The 20,313-nt window shown below is 44.8% G+C and overlaps 1 protein-coding gene across 4 annotated transcripts in view; it reads right to left on the bottom strand.

Moving 5' to 3' along the window:
- Positions 1-20,313, bottom strand: part of LOC139264342 (lysophospholipid acyltransferase 1-like) — a 192,602-nt gene that overhangs the window by 25,752 nt on the left and 146,537 nt on the right. For 3 of the 4 annotated variants that reach the window (XM_070880628.1, XM_070880631.1, XM_070880632.1), the window contains one exon: positions 6,380-6,512. In XM_070880628.1, coding sequence (XP_070736729.1) covers positions 6,380-6,512 — 133 coding nt within the window. The remainder of the gene's footprint in view (positions 1-6,379; positions 6,513-20,313) is intronic. The other variant, XM_070880629.1, reaches the window with a different exon arrangement.

The following is a 20,313-nucleotide window of genomic DNA, read 5'->3' as shown; positions in this document are numbered from 1 at the left end:
TCGGTCCCTTCATCCAAATCATGAATATTGATTGTAAATAGTTGAGGACGCAGCACCGATCCCTGCGGCACCCCACTAGTTACTGTTTGCCAACCAGAAAATGACCCATTTATCCCGACTCTCTGTTTTCTGTTAGTTAACCAATCCTCTATCCATGCTAATATATTACCCCCAACCCCGTGAACTTTCATCTTGTGCAGTAACCTTTTATGTGGTACTTTATCGAATGCCTTCTGGAAATCCAAATACACCACATCCATTGGTTCCTCCTTATCCACCCTGCTCGTTACATCCTCAAAGAACTCCAGCAAATTTGTCAAAACATGATTTCCCTTCCATAAAACCATGCTGACTCTGTTTGATTGAATTATGCTTTTCCAAATGTCCGGCTGCTGCTTTCTTAATAATGGACTGCAGCATTTTCCCAATGACAGATGTTATGCTAACTGATCTATAGTTTCCTGCTTTTTGTCTGCCTCCTTTTTTAAATAGGGGCGTTACATTTATGGTTTTCCAATCAGCTGGGACTGCCCCAGAATCCAGGGAATTTTGGTAGATTACAACCAATGCATCCACTATCTCTGCAGCCACTTCTTTTATGACCCTAGGATGTAAGCCATCAGGTCCAGAATTAGTCCCAATATTTTACTGAGTACTACTTCATTACTGATAGTGATTGTATTAAGTTCCTCCCTCCCTATAGCCCCTTGATTATCCACTATTGGGATGTTTTTAGTGTCCTCTACCGTGAAGACCGATACAAAATATTTGTTCAGCTTCTCTGACATTTCCCTATTCTCCATTATTAATTCCCCAGTCTCATCCTCCCAGCTGCCCAGAGTTAAATTTAAAATGGAGATTCAAAATGAGGCATGCAGCCTCATTATAATATTTAAAGTGGCAACTCGCCTCCTGGGAGTGGCTTGGCCGCCCGCATCCCGTCCCACCTCCATTAAAACCGAAAGTGGGCGGGTTGGAGGCGGGATTCAGATTTTTACCAGTTCAACCTCCCATCTGACCCAAACCCGTCCGTATTTTGTAGTTAAAATTCCCCCCACTGAATGAATACAATTAGTGGCCATTGACACTGCAACATTAGCACTCTAACATCTCACAACATATGGATACTCAGAATCATAAATATTTACGGCATGGAAGGTGGTGTTTTACCCAATCGTGTTTATGCCAGCCAAAAAAGAGCTATCCAGCCTGACACCACTTTCCAGCTCTAGGTCTGTAGCCTTGTAGGTTACAGCTCTTCAAGTGCAAATCCAAGTACTTTTTAAATGCAATGAGAGTTTCTGCCTCTACCACCCTTTCAGGCAGTGAGTTTCAGACCCCCACCACCCTCTAAATCAAAAAGGTTCTCAACACCCCTCTAATCCTTCTACCAATTACTTTAAATCTATGCCCCTGGTTATTGACCTCTCTGCTAAGGGAAAAATATCTTTCCTATCCACTCTACCTAGGCCCCTCATAATTTTATACACCTCAATTAAATCTCCCCTCAGCCTCCTCTGTTCCAAAGAAAACAACACAGCCTATCCAATCTTTCCTCATAGTTAAAATTCTCCAGTTCTGGCAACATCGTCGTAAATATTCTCTGTACCCTCTCTAGTGCAATCACATCTTTCCTGTAATGTGGTGGCTAGAATTGTATGCAGTACTCGAGCTGTGGCCTAACTAGTGCTTTATATATTCAAGCATAACCTCCCTGCTTTTATATTCAATGCCTCAGCTAATAAAGGAAAGTATCCCATATGCCTTCTTAATCACCTTATCTACCTGTTCTGTTACCTTCAAGGATCTGTGGACGTGCACTCCAAGGTCCATCTGTTCCTCTACACCCCTCAGTGACATATCATTTATTGTGCATTCCTTTGCCTTGTTAGCCCTCCCTAAATGCATTACCTCACACTTCTCCGGATTGAATTTCCATTTTCTGCCAACCTGATATCTTCCTGCAGTTTTCAGCTTTCTTCCTCACCATCAACCATATGACGGACATGATTTTTAAAGCGCGACAGCTGCAGGAAAAATGCAGAGAACAACACCAGCCTTGATACATGGCCTTCTTCGACCTTATAAAGGCCTTTGACACTGTCAACCGCGAGGGTCTATGGAGCGTCCTCCTCTGTTTCGGATGCCCCAAAAGTTAGTCACCATACTCCGCGTGCTCCACGATGACATGCAGGCCGTGATCCTTACCAACGGATCCATTACAGACCCAATCCACATCCGGACCGGGGTCAAACAGGGCTGCGTCATCGCCCCAATCCTCTTCTCAATCTTCCTCGCTGCCATGTTCCACCTCACAGTCAACAAGCTTCCCGCTGGAGTGGAACTAAACTACAGAACCAGTGGGAACCTGTTCAAATCTTCGTCGTCTTAAGGCCAGGTCCAAAACCACCCCAACCTCTGTTGTCAAGCTACAGTACGTGGACGACGCCTGCGTCTGCGCACATACAGAGGCTAAACTCCAAGTCATAGTCAACGTATCTACTGAGACGTATGAAAGCATGGGCCTTATGTGAAACATCCGTAAGACAAAGGTCCTCCACCAGCCTGTCCTCGTCGCACAGCATTGTCCCCCAGTCACCAAGATCCACGGCACGGCCCTGGACAACGTGGACCATTTTCCATACCTCAGGGTCCTCTTATGAACAAGAGCAGACATTGATGATGAGATTCAACACCGCCTCCAGTGCACCAGTGCAGCCTTCAACCACCTGAAGAAGAGGGTGTTTGAAGACCAGGCCCTCAAATCAAATAATTATCTGTATATTAAATGACCACTGCACCATTTTTATAGAATGCTAACAATATTTTTTATACCACCAAGCTCATGGTCTACAGGGCTATAGTAATACCTGCCCTCCTGTATGGCTCAGAGACACTGACCATGTACAGTAGACACCTCAAGTCGCTGGAGAAATACCACCAATAATGTCTCCGCAAGATCCTACAAATCCCCTGGGAGGACAGACGCACCAACATTAGCGTCCTCGACCAGGCCAACATCCCCAGCACTGAAGTACTGACCCACACTTGATCAGCTCCGCTGGGCAGGCCACATTGTTCGCATGCCAGACACAAGACTCCCAAAGCAAGCGCTCTACTCGGAACTCCTTCAAGGCAAATGAGTCAAAGGTGGGCAGAGGAAACGTTTCAAGGACACCAAAGCCTCCCTGAAAAAGTGCAACATTCCCACTGACACCTGGGAGTCCCTGGCCAAAGACCGCCCTCAGTGGGGGAAGTGCATCCGGTAGGGCGCTGAGCACCTCGAGTCTCATCGCCGAGAGCATGCAGAAATCAAACGCAGGCAGCGGAAAGAGCATGTGGCAAACCTGTCCCACCCACCCTTTCCCTCAACGACTATCTGTCCCACCTGTGACAGGGACTGTTGTTCTTGTATTGGACTGTTCAGCCACCTAAGGACTCATTTTAAGAGTGGAAGCAAGTCTTCCTCAATTCCGAGTGACTGCCTATGATGATGACAACCACATAACCAATTTTTGTAGTATCTGCAAACTTCTCAACCCGCCCCCCTACATTGAAGTTTAAATCATTGATATATATCACAAAAAGCAAGAGCCCTGTGAGACCCCACTGAAAACAGCCTTCCAGTCTCAAAAACACCCATTACCCTTTACTTCCTGCCACTGAGCTAATTTTGAAAGAAAAGAAAGACCGGCATTCATATAGCGCCTTTCAAAACTACTGGACGTCCCAAAGCGCTTTACAGCCAATTAAATACTTTTTTGAAGTGTCGTCACTGTTGGAATGCAGGAAAATTTTTGATCCAACCTTTGCAGCCTTTCCTAATCATTGCGGCCTTGATGTAAAAGGTTTCAGCCATGAATTCATCCTGGGTACTACTAGAAACGGGGCTTTAACTTCACAGGTTGCCAGATTATGCATCCAACAGTTGACCTCTCCATGACCCCCAAAACCGATGGTTATATTAATTTCTACCCATCAGATTTGACATAGATTGAGTGTTTCAAAAAGTTAAAGACAAACATGAAATACATTTTTTTTAAATTTAATAAGCCAAGAAAGATAGCTCAATTTTACCTCAAATACCCAGTCAGAGCAAAGCAAACCTGGCAGCTTAGAAAGACTGCTAAGAACTATGCACACTGACATTACGAAATACATCTCTCACTATAATTTTCACTACATCTAACCCAATTGAATCAGTGCATATTTTTCTAGAAACAGACCATTCTTTAGTGCAACGAAAAAATAATTAGCAAATGAAATCAAACAAAATCAATCTGTCTATGAAGATTGCATAGATCTGTCTAGATGGAGATCACTAATGAACCTGGATAGTCATTAGTGTTCTAAGGTGCTGTATACAGAACACAAAGGTAGCTGTTGCATTCATTCTAATTAACCCTCAAGCTGATACTAAGGATGTACTGACAAGCAACGTTACTGAGATCTTCAGTCATGTGCAGCAAGTGACACTTGGGAGTACACACAAGCAGGATTAGCGATTAACAAATGCTGGAGCCTACTAGGCATTGGAGAAATTTAAGAGCTGGCGTAGCTGAGATCCACAACTGTTCTATGTTGCATCACAGTAGCATGCATTAAGAGATTTCTTCAGCACAATGCAATGCCAAGGAACATAGGAATTGCTAGACAAAAAAGACCAAGATCCATTTAGTTGGCCATCTATCATTCTGGTAGTCGCATAGCACAATGACAATGGAGTTGTTGACTAATCATAGCAATCAATCTCGATCAATTAGTCTAAACGATCCTAAAAATGACACGAAGAAAACCCCAGTGGTGGAGAGCTGTGGGAACCATAGGTCCGAAGTCACCTGTTCCTCCCAAGCATGCTACATTTACCACGTCATGTCTCAAATTTCTCATATACAGCATCCCAAAATATTATTGTCCAGTGACAGAAGAAATTTAACAAGAGTGTGCAAAATGGATAAGCATTTGAAGCCATGTAAAGCAAACAGAATATTCATATAATGCATTACTGTAGAATGGAAAGAGCAGTTTGCATTGCCCATTCAGGATCAGAAATTTAATCCATCTACCACATAATAATTTGGAGGTTTTGCCGAAGCCCTGCATGCCTGTAAAACACGCAACTGACTAGAACATTAGCAGAAATCAATCAGTATAATCAGTGAGCAGAGACAACCAGCAGCCGGGCCAGACCAAGTCAGAACAGGATTTTTTAAGACAGAAGTGCCTCTCAGTACCCCGTAGTTCCTTTATGAAAAGCTATAGAGATTGTTATTCTTTGCAAGTTTGTTTTGTTTTAAAGTTTTTCAGATAAGCATGTTTGGAGTTTTACTTGCCCCTCCCCATCTCTTTAACCTCCGGCAACCCGACAACCTTCCATGATCTCTGCGCTTCTCTAGTTCTAGTCTCTTGTGTATCTTCAATTTTCATTGCTCCACCATTGCCGACCGTGCTTTCAGCTGCCTTGGCATTAAGCTCTGGAATTTGCTCCGCATGCCTCTGCCTCTTTACCTCTCCTCGTTTGAGTCGCTCCTTCAAACCTACCTTTTGGTCACCTATTCTAACATCTCTGCATGTGACTCGGTGTCACATTTTGTCTGATAATGTTCTTGTGAAGCGCACTGGGAGATTTACTACGTTAAAGGCTCTATGTAAATACAGGTTGTTGTTGTTTATTGTAACCGAACACATGATAATGCAAGTAACTGAACATTGTCACAACTGAACTCAGCCATTATATTTCTATCACTAGGGTAAGAGTCTGTTCATGAAGAGTAGGAGTGGGATTGTTGAAAAAAATCCTGCTCCAGACATAATTTCAGTACATCTATTCCATGTAACCTGTCGAAATGATTTTCTTTTTTTTTTTTTACAGAGTCACAAAGGAGGCTGTAAGTTGAGATGACTGCAGAAAAAGAACTTCAAAACTGTTACCATAGCCTGGGGAGGGCCCTGCTGGATAAATACCAATTTTACAATGGTATGCATGTAACATTAGAGCTGCCTTTTTGCCTCTTAAACATAGATTTATGTGATCAATTAAACATTGATGTTAAAGGGGAACTATTTCTGTTAAAAGACAATCCTGAGCATTTATAACTGAAGTCGGCAAAATGGATGTAACAAACAAATGCTGTTCAATTGATTCACAACTGAAATCTCTTAAATAAATAGGAATGCTTTGAGACATAACTGTATCTTGCAAACAATGGGTTCACGAAAGTGGCTAACTTAACTATTCCAACCAGACATCAGTGAATTACTTTTTGAGTCACAAAACAAATCAGTGAATGCCCTTCTGCAATTCAATGGGTACTGAAGCGAAGAAATGATGCTTCCCGCTGGTCTACAATCTTCATGCAGATGGATTATGAGTACTCACTGCTCTTGCCGTCAGCGTGATCAGGATTGCAGTCAAGAAAGTGAAGTAATAGCCAGGGTACACTCCATGCCACAAGGCTGAAAGGATAAATGTTAGAGCTGTGGGAAAGTAGGGGGCCCGATCGTAGCAGACACTGAGAAAAACAGAAAGGGACAACGTTAAGGGTGAGAAAATTAGACTTTTGCACTGCACTACTTCCAATCACACTTCACTAATATAGGCTCAGTCATTTCTTCTTCTGATTGCCAATAGACAAAGATATTTGAATACATGATTAAGTTCATCTAAAATAGTATCTATAACAGATAAAGGTGTATACTGCCAATCTGGAAGCCATTAATTTAGGTACATAATTAATCAGAATTTAAAAAAAATTTGTTCTGGGATGTGAGCGTCATTGGCAAAACCAGCATTTACTGCCCTTCCCTAATTGCCCTTGAGAAGATAGTGGTGATCCGCCTTCTTGAACCGCTGCAGTCCTTGTGTTGAAGGTACTCCCACATTGCTGTTAGGGATGGAGCTCCAGGATTTTGATCCAACAACGATGAAGGAACGGCGATATATTTCCAAATCAGGATGGTGTGTAACTTATAGGGGAACTTGTATGTGATGGTGCTCCCAAGCGTCTGCTGCCCTTGTCCTTCAAGGTGGTAGAGGTCACGGGTTTGGGAGATGCTGCCAAAGAAGCCTTGGCGAGTTGCTATAGTGCATCTTGTAAATGGTACACACTGCAGTCAAGGTGCGCTGGTGGTGGAGGGAGTGAATATTGAAGGTGGTGGATGGGGTGCCAATCAAGCAAGCTGCTTTGTCCTGGATAGTGTCAAGCTTCTTGAGTGTTGATGGAGCTGCACTCATCCAGGCAAGTAGAGATTATTCCATCACACTCCTGACCTGTGCCTTGTGGATGGTGTAAAAGCTTTGGGGAGTCAGGAGGTGAGACACTCACCGCAGAATACCCAGCCTCTGACCTGCTCTTGTTGCCATGGTATTTATGTGGCTAGTCCAGTTAAGTTTCTGGTCAATGTTGACCCCCAGGATGTTAATGGTGGGGGATTCGGCGATAGTAATGTTGTTGAATATCAAGGGGAGATGGTCATTCCCTGGCACTTAAGTGGCAAGTAACATTCACGCTACACAACAGCCCAAGCCTCAACGTCATCCAGGTCTTGCTGCACACTGGCATGGACTGCTTCATTTTCTGAGTCGTCGCGAATTAAACTGAACACTCATCAACAAATAATCAGCAAACATCCCTACCTCTGACCTTATGAAGGATGGAAGGGTTATTGATGAAGAAGCTGAAGATGGATGGGCCGAGGACACTGCCCTGAGGAACTCCTGCAGCAATGTCCTAGGCCTGGGATGATTGACCTCCAACAACCACCTTCCTTTGTGCTAGGTATGACTCCAGCCAATGGAGAGTTTTCTCCGTGATTCCCATTGACTTCAATCTTACTAGAGTTCCTTGATGTCACGCTCGCTCAAATGCTGTCTTGATGTCAAGTGCAGTCACTCTCACCTCACCTCTGGAATTCAGCTCTTTTGTCTATGTTTGAACCAAGGCTGTAATGAGGTCTGGAGCCGAGTAGTTCTGGTGGAACCCAAGCTGAGCATCGGTGAGCAAGTTATGGGTGAGAATGACTAAACTTACATTTGAAGAGTGCCTTTCACTATCCTCAGGACAACCCAAATGGGCCACATTTGAAATGCAGTCACCATGCTTTTGTAGGTAAATGTGGCAACCAAAGCAAATGTGATAAAAACGACTAGGTAACTTGCTTTGGTGGTGCTTGTTACAAAGAATCCAATTAAAGAATCCATTTTGTATTAAGGACTCCATTTTCTAATTAAAAAATAAGTTTTGCCAAATCTGTTGAAACAGGCGATATCTGTAGAATGTCAATAAATCAGCTCAAATTATACCGTCTGTCGGCATACAAGATAGCCCTGGGAAGTTCTAACCTTCTAACAGATATATCCATTTGTTTGACAACTATATTGTTGCATTTTCTGTACCTTTAAGGATGGCTTTTGTACGCAACCCACTCTGGACTGCTGAGTTGATGTAAGCTAGCTGAAAAACCAAGAATGAAGGTCACGGGGGAGATCAGGTGTAATGTTCTTTTAGCCAAGCTTAAAAAATTGAGACCGTTGTAAGAACGTTAGGGGAAGACTCTGAGCATCTAATATTCTGCCTTCGTGATTTTGCCACCAAAGTGGATAACCTCACATTTATCTACATGAAACTGCATCTGCCATGCATTTGCCAATCACCTAATCTGTCCAAGTCACCCTGCAGCCTCTTAGCATCCTCCTCACAGCTCACACCGCCATCCAGCTTAGTGTCATCTGCAAACTTGGAGATATTACTCTCAATTCCTTCATCTAAATCATTGATGTATATTGTAAATAGCTGGGGTCCCAGTACTGAGCCCTGCGGCACTCCACTAGTCACTGCCTGCCATTCTGAAAAGGACCCGTTTATCCCGACTCTCTGCTTCCTGTCTGCCAACCAGTTCTCTATCCACATCAGTACATTATCCCCAATACCATGCGCTTTAATTTTGCACACCAATCTCTTGTGTGGGACCTTGTCAAAAGCCTTTTGAAAGTCCAAATACACCACATCCACTGGTTCTCCCTTGTCCACTCTATTAGTTACATCCTCAAAAAATTCTAGAAGATTTGTCAAGCATGATTTCCCTTTCATAAATCCATGCTAATTTGGACCGATCCTGTCATTGCTTTCCAAATGGGCTGCTATTTCATCTTTAATAATTGATTCCAACATTTTCCACACTACGGATGTCAGGCTAACCGGTCTATAATTCCCCATTTTCTCTCTCCCTCCCTCCTTTTTTTTAAAAGTGGTGTTACATTAGCTACTCTCCCAGTCCATAGGAACTGATCCAGAGTCGATAGACTATTGGAAAATGATCACCAATGCATCCACTATTTCTAGGGCCACTTCCTTAAGTACTCTGGGATGCAGACTATCAGGCCCTGGGGATTTATCGGCCTTCAATCCCATCAACTTCCCTAACATAATTTCCTGACCAATAAGGATTTCCTTTAGTTCCTCCTTCTTGCTAGACCCTCGGTCCCCTAGTATTTCCGGAACGTTATTTGTGTCTTCCTTAGCGATGACAGAACCAAAGTATTTGTTCAATTGATCTGCCATTTCTTTGTTCCCCATTATAAATTCACCTGATTCTGACTGCAAGGGACCTACGTTTGTCTTCACTAATCTTTTTCTCTTCACATATCTATAGAAGCTTTTGCAGTCAGTTTTTCTGTTCCCAGCAAGCTTCCTCTCATACTCATTTTCCCCCTCCGAATTAAACTCTTTGTCCTCCTCTGCTGAATTCTAAATTTCTCCCAGTCCTTCATTTCCTATGATAAAATCTGTAATACTAAGACTCTGCATTTAATTCTTGGCACCGAGATAACAGTTTCATGCTTGTCGCTCAAACAGTATTAATTAATAGTGTCGGTTGAGGGATGAATGTTAGTCAGGACGCTGGAAGAACGTTCTGCTCATTTTTAAAAGTGCCATGGGTTCTTTTATGCCCAGCTGAACAGGCAGGCAAGGCTGTGATTTGACATCTCGTGTGTGAAAAAAGGAATCTCCAACAATCACTCCCTCAGCTCTACACCTAAAGCCTGGTTTTATGTGCTCAAGTCCTGGAGTAGGGGTTGAACTCACTCTTCTGACTCACCGAGGGGGCTACCGCTGAATCAATCAGAAACTTCAGGGATAATTTTAACTTTTGGAAGTGGTAGAAATTGGTGGTTGCAGATCGGCCATTCATTATATACTGATTCCTCTTTATAATGAAGTCAATGGAAAGGGTAATCAGGCAAGAGTGCAATAGTAGCCAATCTGCTATGGCCCATTTTCCCCACCACCAAAAGTTAAAATGATCCCTTTCATGTCCCCAGACAGAGTAATGTACCTGTTAAAACCACCACATTGACAGGTATTAAAAATTGAATACAATTCTAATTTACCGCAGACGGGTGTGGGCTGCTAACTGTTGGTTATATCAGCGAGGTTTGGCATTCATTCTGGAATGGGATCCTTGCCCTTTCCTTTACGTATAATTGATCCTCATGCCAACCAAACAGCTCAATGTTCCTCACTTCCTGTTCTTTTTCCTCAGAATCTACTTAAACGTAACAAACAGCTGCCTAACATATTGTACAACTCTTATTCTCCATAGATATTCTCTTTTTAAATCACTTACTTTATCTAAACAACCTCTGGTGAAACTTTCCCCAATCCCACTGACTAAACAAGTTGACCTCAGATGTCTAGTTACAGTAGTTACCACGTATTAATCCTAGAATTAAAATCTTCACGGGAATAATTTCAAAAAGAACACTTCTATCTAACTTTGTTCTATTACGTGCTTCGACATACTCTGTAAACCTGTTCACATTACACATTTAGAGAAGCAGAATTCATTTCAACAAATTTATTCATCACACGCACTACTGTGCTCATATCAAACGACAGCTTTCATTGGTAGTCATTGCAGATCACATGATGAAAAACTATTAATCTCATGTGTAAAGTGACTGGGCCAGTTTAACAATAACTCTCTTAAAAAAGTTATCTTGTGTCAGTCCATTCACATATGTGGAAAGACACCAAACTGACAGGCCATAAAGTTCAGTCTAGAAATGCCAGTCAAATTTATTGCAAGAAAGACATTTAAACTGAAGCTTCTATAGATATGTGAAGAGAAAAAGATTCGTGAAGACAAATTTAGGTCCCTTACAGTCAGAATCAAGTGAATGTATAATGGGGAACAAAGAAATGGCAGGCCAGTTGAACAAATACTTTGGTTCTATCTTCACGAAGGAAGACACAAATAACCTTTCTGAAATACTAGGGGACTGAGGGACTAGTGAGAAGGAGGAACTGAAGGAATTCCTTATTAGGCGGGAAATTGTGTTAGGGGAATTGATGGGATTGAAGGCCGATAAATCCCCGGGGCCTGATAGTCTGCATCCCAGAATACTTAAGGAAGTGGCCCCAGAAATAGTCGATGCATTGGTGATCATTTTCCAATAGTCTATTGACTCTGGATCAGTTCCTATGGACTGGAGAGTAGCTAATGTAACATCACTTTTAAAAAAGGAGGGAGAGAAAATGGGGAATTATAGACCGGTTAGACTGACATCAGTAGTGGGGAAAATGTTGGAATCAATTATTAAAGATGTGATAACAGCGCATTTAGAAAGCAGTGACAGGATCGGTCCAAGTAGGTATGGATTTATGAAAGGGAAATCATGCTTGACAAATCTTCTAGAATTTTTTGAGGATGTAACTAGTAGCGTGGACAAGGGAGAACCAGTGGATGTGCTGTATTTGGACTTTCAAAAGGCTTCTAACAAGGTCCCACACAAGAGATTGGTGTGCAAAATTAAAGCACATGGTATTGGGGGTAATGTATTGACATGGATAGAGAACTGGTTGGCAGACAGGAAGCAGAGAGTTGGGATAAACGGGTCCTTTTCAGAATGGCAGGCAGTGACTAGTGGGGCGCCGCAGGGCTCAGTGCTGGGACCCCAGCTATTTACAATATACGTTAATGATTGAGATGAAGGAATTGAGTGTAATATCTCCAAGTTTGCAGATGACACTAAGCTGGGTGGCGGTGTGAGCTGTGAGGAGGACGCTAGAGACTGCAGGGTGACTTGGATAGGTTAGGTGAGTGGGCAAATGCATGGCAGATGCAGTATAATGTGGATAAATGTGAGGTTATCCACTTTGGTGGCAAAAACACGAAGGCTGAATATTATCTGAATGGCGGCAGATTAGGAAAAGGGGAGGTGCAACGAGACCTGGATGTCATGGTACATCAGTCATTGAAAGTTGGCATGCAGGTACAGCAGGCGGTGAAGAAGGCAAATGGTATGTTGGCCTTCACAGCTAGGGGATAGGAGCAGGGAGGTCTTACTGCAGTTGTACAGGGCCTAGGTGAGGCCCCACCTGGAATATTGTGTTCAGTTTTGGTCTCCTAATCTGAGGAAGGACATTCTTGCTATTGAGGGAGTGCAGCGAAGGTTCACCAGACTGATTCCTGGGATAGCAGGACTGACATATGAGGAGAGACTGGATCGACTGGGCCTGTATTCACTGGAGTTTAGAAGGATGAGAGGGGATCTCATAGAAACATATAAAATTCTGACAGGACTGGACAGGTTAGATGTAGGAAGAATGTTCCTGATGCTGGGGAAGTCCAGAACCAGGAGACACAGTCTAAGGATAAGGGGTAAGCCATTTGGGACTGAGATGAGGAGAAACTTCTTCACTCAGAGAGTTGTTAACCTGTGGAATTCTCTACCGCAAAGAGTTGCTGATGCCAGTTCATTGGATATATTCAAGAGGGAGTTAGATATGGCCCTTACAGCTAAAGGGATCAAGGGGTATGGAGAGAAAGCAGGAAAGGGGTACTTCGGTGAATGATCAGCCATGATCTTATTGAATGGTGGTGCAGGCTCGAAGGGCCGAATAGCCTACTCCTGCACCTATTTTCTATGTTTCTATGTTTCTAAAGCGGCAGATAAACAGCAACATGGTACTTAACTTACACTGATACTTGAAACCATTTTATGGTGATTTTCTGTGGAGCATGCATTTGCCCACATAGTTCTATCTTCCCAGTGACATGAAAATACAGTTAAAATAAAGTGAACTCAAGAAAATTAGGCTGCAGCCCAGATATACCTCTCATTCCTTTCATGTATACTGTCCTTTGGTGTTACAAATCTCAAGACAACAACTTGTCAGCGGGACACTCCCTGATGAGTCGGCCATTGCAGAGAATGTCTCGTTCTTGCAGTGGCAAACCCGCATTCATTATCTGAGGGACTAGTCAAACAATTTTGATCTGGTGAGGTCATACTATCAACAAAGGCAGGTGACCCATTTTGATTTGCAATGTCCACTCCAGCGCATTAAGTGTGGATTACTTACACTCACACCTTCAAGCCAAGAAAAAGAAAGTACTTTCAGAAGCATTCAAGTTCCTCTGAAAACCTCATGGCATATCTGTCTAGTTACTATTTCAGATTCATAAGAATATAAGAAATAGGAGCAGGTGTAGGACACCTGGCCCCTCGAGCCTGCTCCGCCATTTAATAAGATCATAGCTGACCTAATCATGGACTCAGCTCCACTTCACTGCCCGCTCCCCATAAACCTTTATTCCCTTATCACTCAAAAATCTGTCGATCTATACCTTAAATATATTCAATGTCCCAGCGACCACAGCTCTCTGGGGCAGAGAATTCCATAGATTTACAACCCTGAGAGAGAAGAAATTTCTCCTCATCTCAGTTCTAAATGGGCGATCCCTTATTCTGAGACTAAGTCCCCTAGTTTTAATTTCCCCTATGAGCGGAAATATCCTCCTATCAAAGTGGATAACCTCACCTTTTGCCACATGATACTCCATCTGCCAAATTTTTGCCCACTCACCTGGCCTGTCTATATCCCTTTGCAGATTTTGTGTGTCCTCCTCACAATTTGCTTTCCCACCCATCTTTGTATCATCAGCAAACTTGGCTACATTACACTCGGTCCCTTCATCCAAGTCATTAATATAGATTGTAAATAGTTGAGGACCCAGCACCAATCCCTGAGGCACCCGACTAGTCACTGTTTGCCAACCGGAAAATGACCCATTTATCCCGACTCTCTGGTTTCTGTCAGTTAACCAATCCTCTATTCATGCTAATACATTACCCCCAACCCTGTGAACTTTTATCTTATGCAGCAACCTTTTATGTGGCACCTTATCAAATGTCTTTTGGAAATCCAAATACACCACATCCACTGGTTCCCCCTTATCCACCCTGTATGTTACATCCTCAAAGAACTCCAGCAAATTGCACAAAACATGATTTCCCTTCCATAAAACCATGCTGACTCTGCTTGATTGAATTATGCTTTTCCAAATGTCCCAGAACTGCTTCCTTAATAATGGACTCCAGCATTTTCCCAATGACAGATGTTACGTTAACTGGTCTATAATTTCCTGCTTTTTGTCTGCCTCCTTTTTTTAAATAGGGGCGTTACATTTGCGGTTTTCCAATTAGCTGGGACTGCCCCAAAATCGAGGGAATTTTGGTAGATTACAACCAATGCGTCCACTATCTCTGCAGCCACTTCTTTTAATTCCTTAGTTAGCCACAGATGGTTATCCCTTCTCTTAGTCTTTTCTTCTCATTGGGATATATTTTTGTTGCGAGTTATGAAATATCTCCTTCAATGTTTGCCACTGTTCATCAACCATCTCATACTTGAATCTATTTTCCCCGTCCACTTTAGCCAACTCTGCCCTCATACCTTTGTAGTCTCCTTTATTTAAGCTTCGGACATTAGTTTGATAACCAACTTTCTCACCCTCGAACTGAATTTGAAGTTCAACCATGTTATCGTCTCTCATTCCTAGAGGATCTTTTATTACGAGATTGTTTATTAATCCTGTCTCATTACACAGTCCCAGATCTAAGACAGCCTGCTCCCTGGTTGGTTCCGCAACGTAGATGTCCAAGGAAATTATCCCGGATACACTCTATGAACTCTTCCTCAAGGCTACCCTGGCCAATTTGCTTTGTCCAATCAATACAAAGATTAAAACCACCCATGATTATTGCCGTTCCTTTATCACAAGCCTCCATTATTTCTTGATTTATACTCTGTCCAACAGTGTAGCTACTGTCAGGGGGCTAACTAAGGAAATAAGGGGGCCAAGTTTTGGCCTGAGTTGCTCCTGTTTTTTTGGAGCAACTGGTTTAGAATGGAGTATCTTAGAAATTGCAATTCTCGGCATTTAGTTTGCTCCAGTTCTAGTCAGTTAGAACAGTTTCAGTTTGGAACAGATTTTTTTTTCCAAAAGGGGGCATGTCCGGCCACTTACGCCCGTTTTGAAAGTTTAGGCAGTGAAAACTTACTCCAAACTAACTTAGAATGGAGTAAGTGTAGATTTTTGTATGCTCAGAAAAACCTTGTCTACACTTAGAAAATCAGGCGTAAGTTACAAATCAGGTGTAGGGAATGGGGGGGGGGGGGGGGGGGGAGGGTTTAAAGGGAAGTTTACAAACATTAAACACTTCAGTTTTACAAATAAAGAGCCATCATCAATAATAAATTATAAATACATCAATAAATCAACCAATAAATCAATCCAAAAAAATTAATAAAAAATAAAAAAAAAAAAAAATGTAATCAATAAATATAACATTTTCTACTTACCGACCGGGAGTCCTCCAACAGCGTGCTGGGACGGCCCCCCCCCCCCCCCCCCCCGTGTGTCTCTGTCAGTGTCTCTATCTCTCTGTGTGTGTTTCTGACAGTGAGGGGAGGGGGAGGGGGAGGGGAGGGAGGTGGAGGGGAGGGAGGTGGAGGGGAGGGAGGTGGAGGGGAGGGAGGTGGAGGGGAGGGGGGGAGGGGGTGGAGGGGGCATGGGGGGTGAGGGGGTGGAGAGGAGGGGGGGTGAGGGGGTGGAGAGGAGGGGGGGTGAGGGGGTGGAGAGGAGGGGGGGGTGAGGAGGTGGAGAGGAGGGGGGGGTGAGGGGGTGGAGAGGAGGGGTGGTGAGGGGGTGAGGAGAGAAGAGAGGGGGGGAAAGAGAGTGGGGGGAGAGAGGGGACGGGGGAGGGAGAGAGAAAAGAGGGAGGGGAGAGAAGAGAGGGAGGGGAGAGAAGAGAGGGAGGGGAGAGAAGAGAGGGAGGGGAGAGAAGAGAGGGAGGGGAGAGAAGAGAGGGAGGAGAGGCAGGGGAAGAGAAGGGGGGAGGGAGAGAAGGGGGGAGAGAGAGAGGAGAGAAAGGAGAGGGAGGCTGAACGGGTCGGGTCCCGGTTGGGAGGTAGCAGGAGCTGGGCGTGGGAGACAGCCTTATCCACACAGCCCCAGTGAGGCCATTCGGCCAGAGCTAGGGGCTGCATGCTTCGGGAAACTCCCACACAGTTTTGGGCGCCTGGAGCTACTGCACATGCGCGCCCACTGTCGCGCACATGTGCAGAGGTCCCGGCACTGTTTTCAGCGCAGGGACCTGGCTCCGCCCCCCACAGCTCGTGCTGCACCGCGCCCAGCTCCAGAGGGCCTGCAGGGAGCCGGAGAATAGGTAAGTTTTTTTTAGGCGCACTTTGTGGCGCGAAAAACGGGCGTCCAGGTCGGGGCTGTGCCGTTCTCGGCGCGGCCCGAAACTTGGGCCCAAGGGATGGTATCAAATTGAAAACAAGGGCATCCACTGTGGCCAAGATTAGTGGGAGGCCAGAGGATTGGAAACTTTTAAAAGCCAGCAAAGAACGACTAAACAAAATGATAAAAAAAGAGGGAAGATAGACACCCTGACTTTTTCCCCTTATTATTCCTTATCTCCATCCAAACTGATTCAAAATCTTGATTTTATGAGCCAATATCGTTTCTCACTAATGCACTGATCTCATCCTTTATTAACAGTGCTACCCCACCTCCTTTTCCTTTCTGTCTGTCCTTCGAATTGTCAAATACCCCTGAATATTTAGTTCCCAGTCCTGGTCACCTTGCAAACACGTCTTTGTAATGGCTATGAGATCATACCCATTTGTATCTATTTGTGCTGTCAACTCATCTATTTTGTTACGAATGCTGCGTGCATTCAGATAAAGAGCTTTTAAATTTAACTTTTTACCATTTGTTCCTGCTTTGACCCCACTTTCTGATTCACATTTTTGTTTATACATTCTGTCCCTTACTGGCATGCTCTGGTTTTCATTTCCCCCAGTGCTACCCTGATCTATTGTCTTCTCTTTATTCTTTGACTTTTTAAATTTTCGCTCACCTGAATCTTCCCCCCCCACAAGATCATTTATTAATCCTGTCTCATTACATTGTACCAGATTCTAAGATAGCCTGCTCCCTGGTTGGTTCCGCAATGTATTGTCAAGGAAACTATCCGAGATACACTCACTACAGCCCGAGTTATTTGATTTGCCAGGATCAGAGGGCTCAAGTTTCGGATGCCCACTATAACGACGCACATCGGAGAGGCCCGCCTAATTTGTAGAACAAAAATTGCGCCGAATACTTACCTCGCGATTCTCCAATAGCTGTCGGCTCGTTTGCAGCTGGGCGCGACGCAGCAGGAGCTTCTGGGGGCAGAGCTACAGCCCTGCGACAAAAACAGTGCCGGCAGCTTCACGCATGCGCAGTGGAGGTTGCGCGCATGCGCAGTAGCTCCCGGCCCTCACAGCGCGTCCTGTCTCCGGGATGACAACCTTATCCCAGGTCGAAGTGACATCGCCCCTATCCCGGGCCGAGTGGCCTGACGCATCTTTCCTCGTCGGCAGGGCCCGCCCACCCGGCATCTCACTGGGGGCAGGTCCCGCCTGAAGTCGTCCTGGCAGCCGTCAGCGGCGGCAGTGGGGCCTCTCGCTGGGGGTGGGCTCCACACAAAGTTGTTCTTGGAATCAGCAGCGGCGGCAGGGCCCGTTCAGCACCACCTCCCCCCCCTCCCATTCTGCCCCACCCCCTCTCTCTCCCCCTCTCCCTGCTCCTCTCTCTCCCCGCCCTCTCCCCCACCCCCCCATCTCCTCTCTCTCCCTCTCCTCTTCCGCCCCCTCTCCCCCCGACCCCCCAACCCCACCTCTCCCCTCCCTCTTCCCCCCCACCCCACCTTCCTCCCACCCCACCTTCCCCCTTTCCTCCCTCCACCTTCCCCCCTCCACCTTCCCCCCTTCCTCCCTCCACCTTCCCCCCTTCACCTTCCCCCCTCCACCTCTTTCCCCCCCCCACCTCCCCTCTCCTCCCCCACCTCCCCCCACCCACCCCCCCTCTTCCCCACCCCACTCCACCTCCCCCACTCCACTCCACCTCCCCCACTCCACTCCACCTCCCCCACTCCACTCCACCTCCCCCACTCCACTCCACCTCCCCCACTCCACTCTCCCCCCTTCCCCAACCCCCCTCTCCTCCCCCCACGAACTCCACCCCACCTCTTCCCCCACCCCACCCCCACGCACCCCACCCCCCTCTCCACCCCCACGCACCCAACCCCCCCTCTCCACCCCCCACCAAACCCTCCTCTCCCCCCACCACCCCCACTACTACCCCCACCCACCCCCTCGCTCCTCCCCACCCTCTCTCTCTCTCTCTCTCTCTCTCTCTCTCGCCCCGCCCTTCCCCAATCCCTCGCCGTCAGAGAGACACTGACAGAGACAGAGAGACACACTCTGGGGGGGCCCCGTTCCAGCACGCTGTTGGAGGGCTCCCGGTGCTGCAGTCGGTGAGTAGAAAGTTAATTTTTTTATTTATTGATTGATTTCTTTATTTTTTTTTGTTTATTGATTTATTTATCATTTATTATTGATGATGGCTCTTTATTTGTAAAAGTGAAGTGTTTAATGCTTGTAAACCCCCTCCGCCCCCCCCCCCCGCCCCCCCATCTCTCGTTCTTTACGTCTGATTTATAAGTGTAGGCAAGGTTTTTCTGAGCGTACAAAAATCTACACTTACTCCATTCTAAGTTAGTTTGGAGTAAGTTTTCGCTGCCAAAACTTGCAAAACAGGTGTAAGTGACTGGTCACGCCCCCTTTTGAAAAATAAATCTGTTCTACCATGAAACTATTCTAACTCACTAGAACTGGAGCAAACTAAATGCCGAGAATTGCAATTTCTAAGATGCTCCATTTTAAACGAGTTGCTCCAAAAAAATAGGAGCAACTCAGGCCGAAACTTGAGCCCCTAGTCCCAGCACGGTCGAAGTGGAGCCCGTCCCAACGGAACAGCTCCCTCTTACCCCAGTACTGGTGCCAGTGTCCCACAAACCAAAACCCATTTCTCCCACACCAGTCTTTGAGCCAACCTCGTGTTCCAATGCAAAATTAAATGAGGAGAAATAGACCTAGGATGTACTATGTTTGAAGTTGTATCATTCCTCATTCTCGATCTTTTAAACCCAACTGAATATAAAATGATATAGTAAACACTAGTGGCCTGGTACTGCTCACATTTTCCAGTTTCGTAAAGCTTTCCACCTCACTCACATCTGGTGTTCTTTGTATAATAATTGGAAATAGAATACATAACAGGAGAAACATTTGTAAATAATAGATAAATGTGGGAAATGAACACATACAATTATAAATATGCATATTTCTAAATTACAGTTAAATGTTATAGCTGTAAGCATTTCATGCTTCCTATAACCTTCCCATGCTGCACTTTAGCGTCAAATTTTCAATGGATTCACTCAAGTCTCATGTTCATAAAACAGTAATTAATCAGCATTCTAGAACTATGGGCAGGAGTAGGCTATTCAGCCCCTCAAGCATGTTCCACCATTCACTTAGATCATAGTTGATCTGTACGTCACCTCCATTTACTTGCCTTACTTCGATATCCCTAAATACCCTTACCCAACAGTAATCTGTTGATTTCAGTCTTGAAAGCTCCAACTGATCGCCAGCATCCAGAGTCTTTTGAAAGAGCGAGTTCCAGATTTCCACTACCCTGTGTGGCAAAATTGCTGCAAGATTTCACTCCTAAATGGCTTAGCTCTAGTTTTAACACTTTGCCCTTTGTTCTGGATTCTCCTACCAGAGGAAAAGTTTCTCTGTATCTAGCCTCTCGCTTTAAATACCTTGATTAGATTAAGAAACCTTGATTAGATTAGGCAATCTAACAAAAAGGAGAGCAGTTAATTTCTATAATGTACACAATAACAAAACTGAACAAAAGATCAATACAGTAAAACAAATAATGTTATATGTCACATGATTTAAGCAGAATTTTGATACTCACAGAACCTGCGTTATTTGCATTGAATCCTATGCAAGACTGTTACTGCAAGTTGAATCTCCCTTATCCAGAACCACCCCTCGTCCACAACCATTCCTGGCCACCAGGTGGCGCATGCACAGAACTCTGACATGAACAATT

Source organism: Pristiophorus japonicus, chromosome 5 (genome assembly GCF_044704955.1).
Source record: "Pristiophorus japonicus isolate sPriJap1 chromosome 5, sPriJap1.hap1, whole genome shotgun sequence".
Classification (NCBI taxonomy): domain Eukaryota; kingdom Metazoa; phylum Chordata; class Chondrichthyes; family Pristiophoridae; genus Pristiophorus; species Pristiophorus japonicus.
Note: the sequence above shows the minus strand (reverse complement) of the source record. Positions and strands in the feature narration are given on the sequence as shown.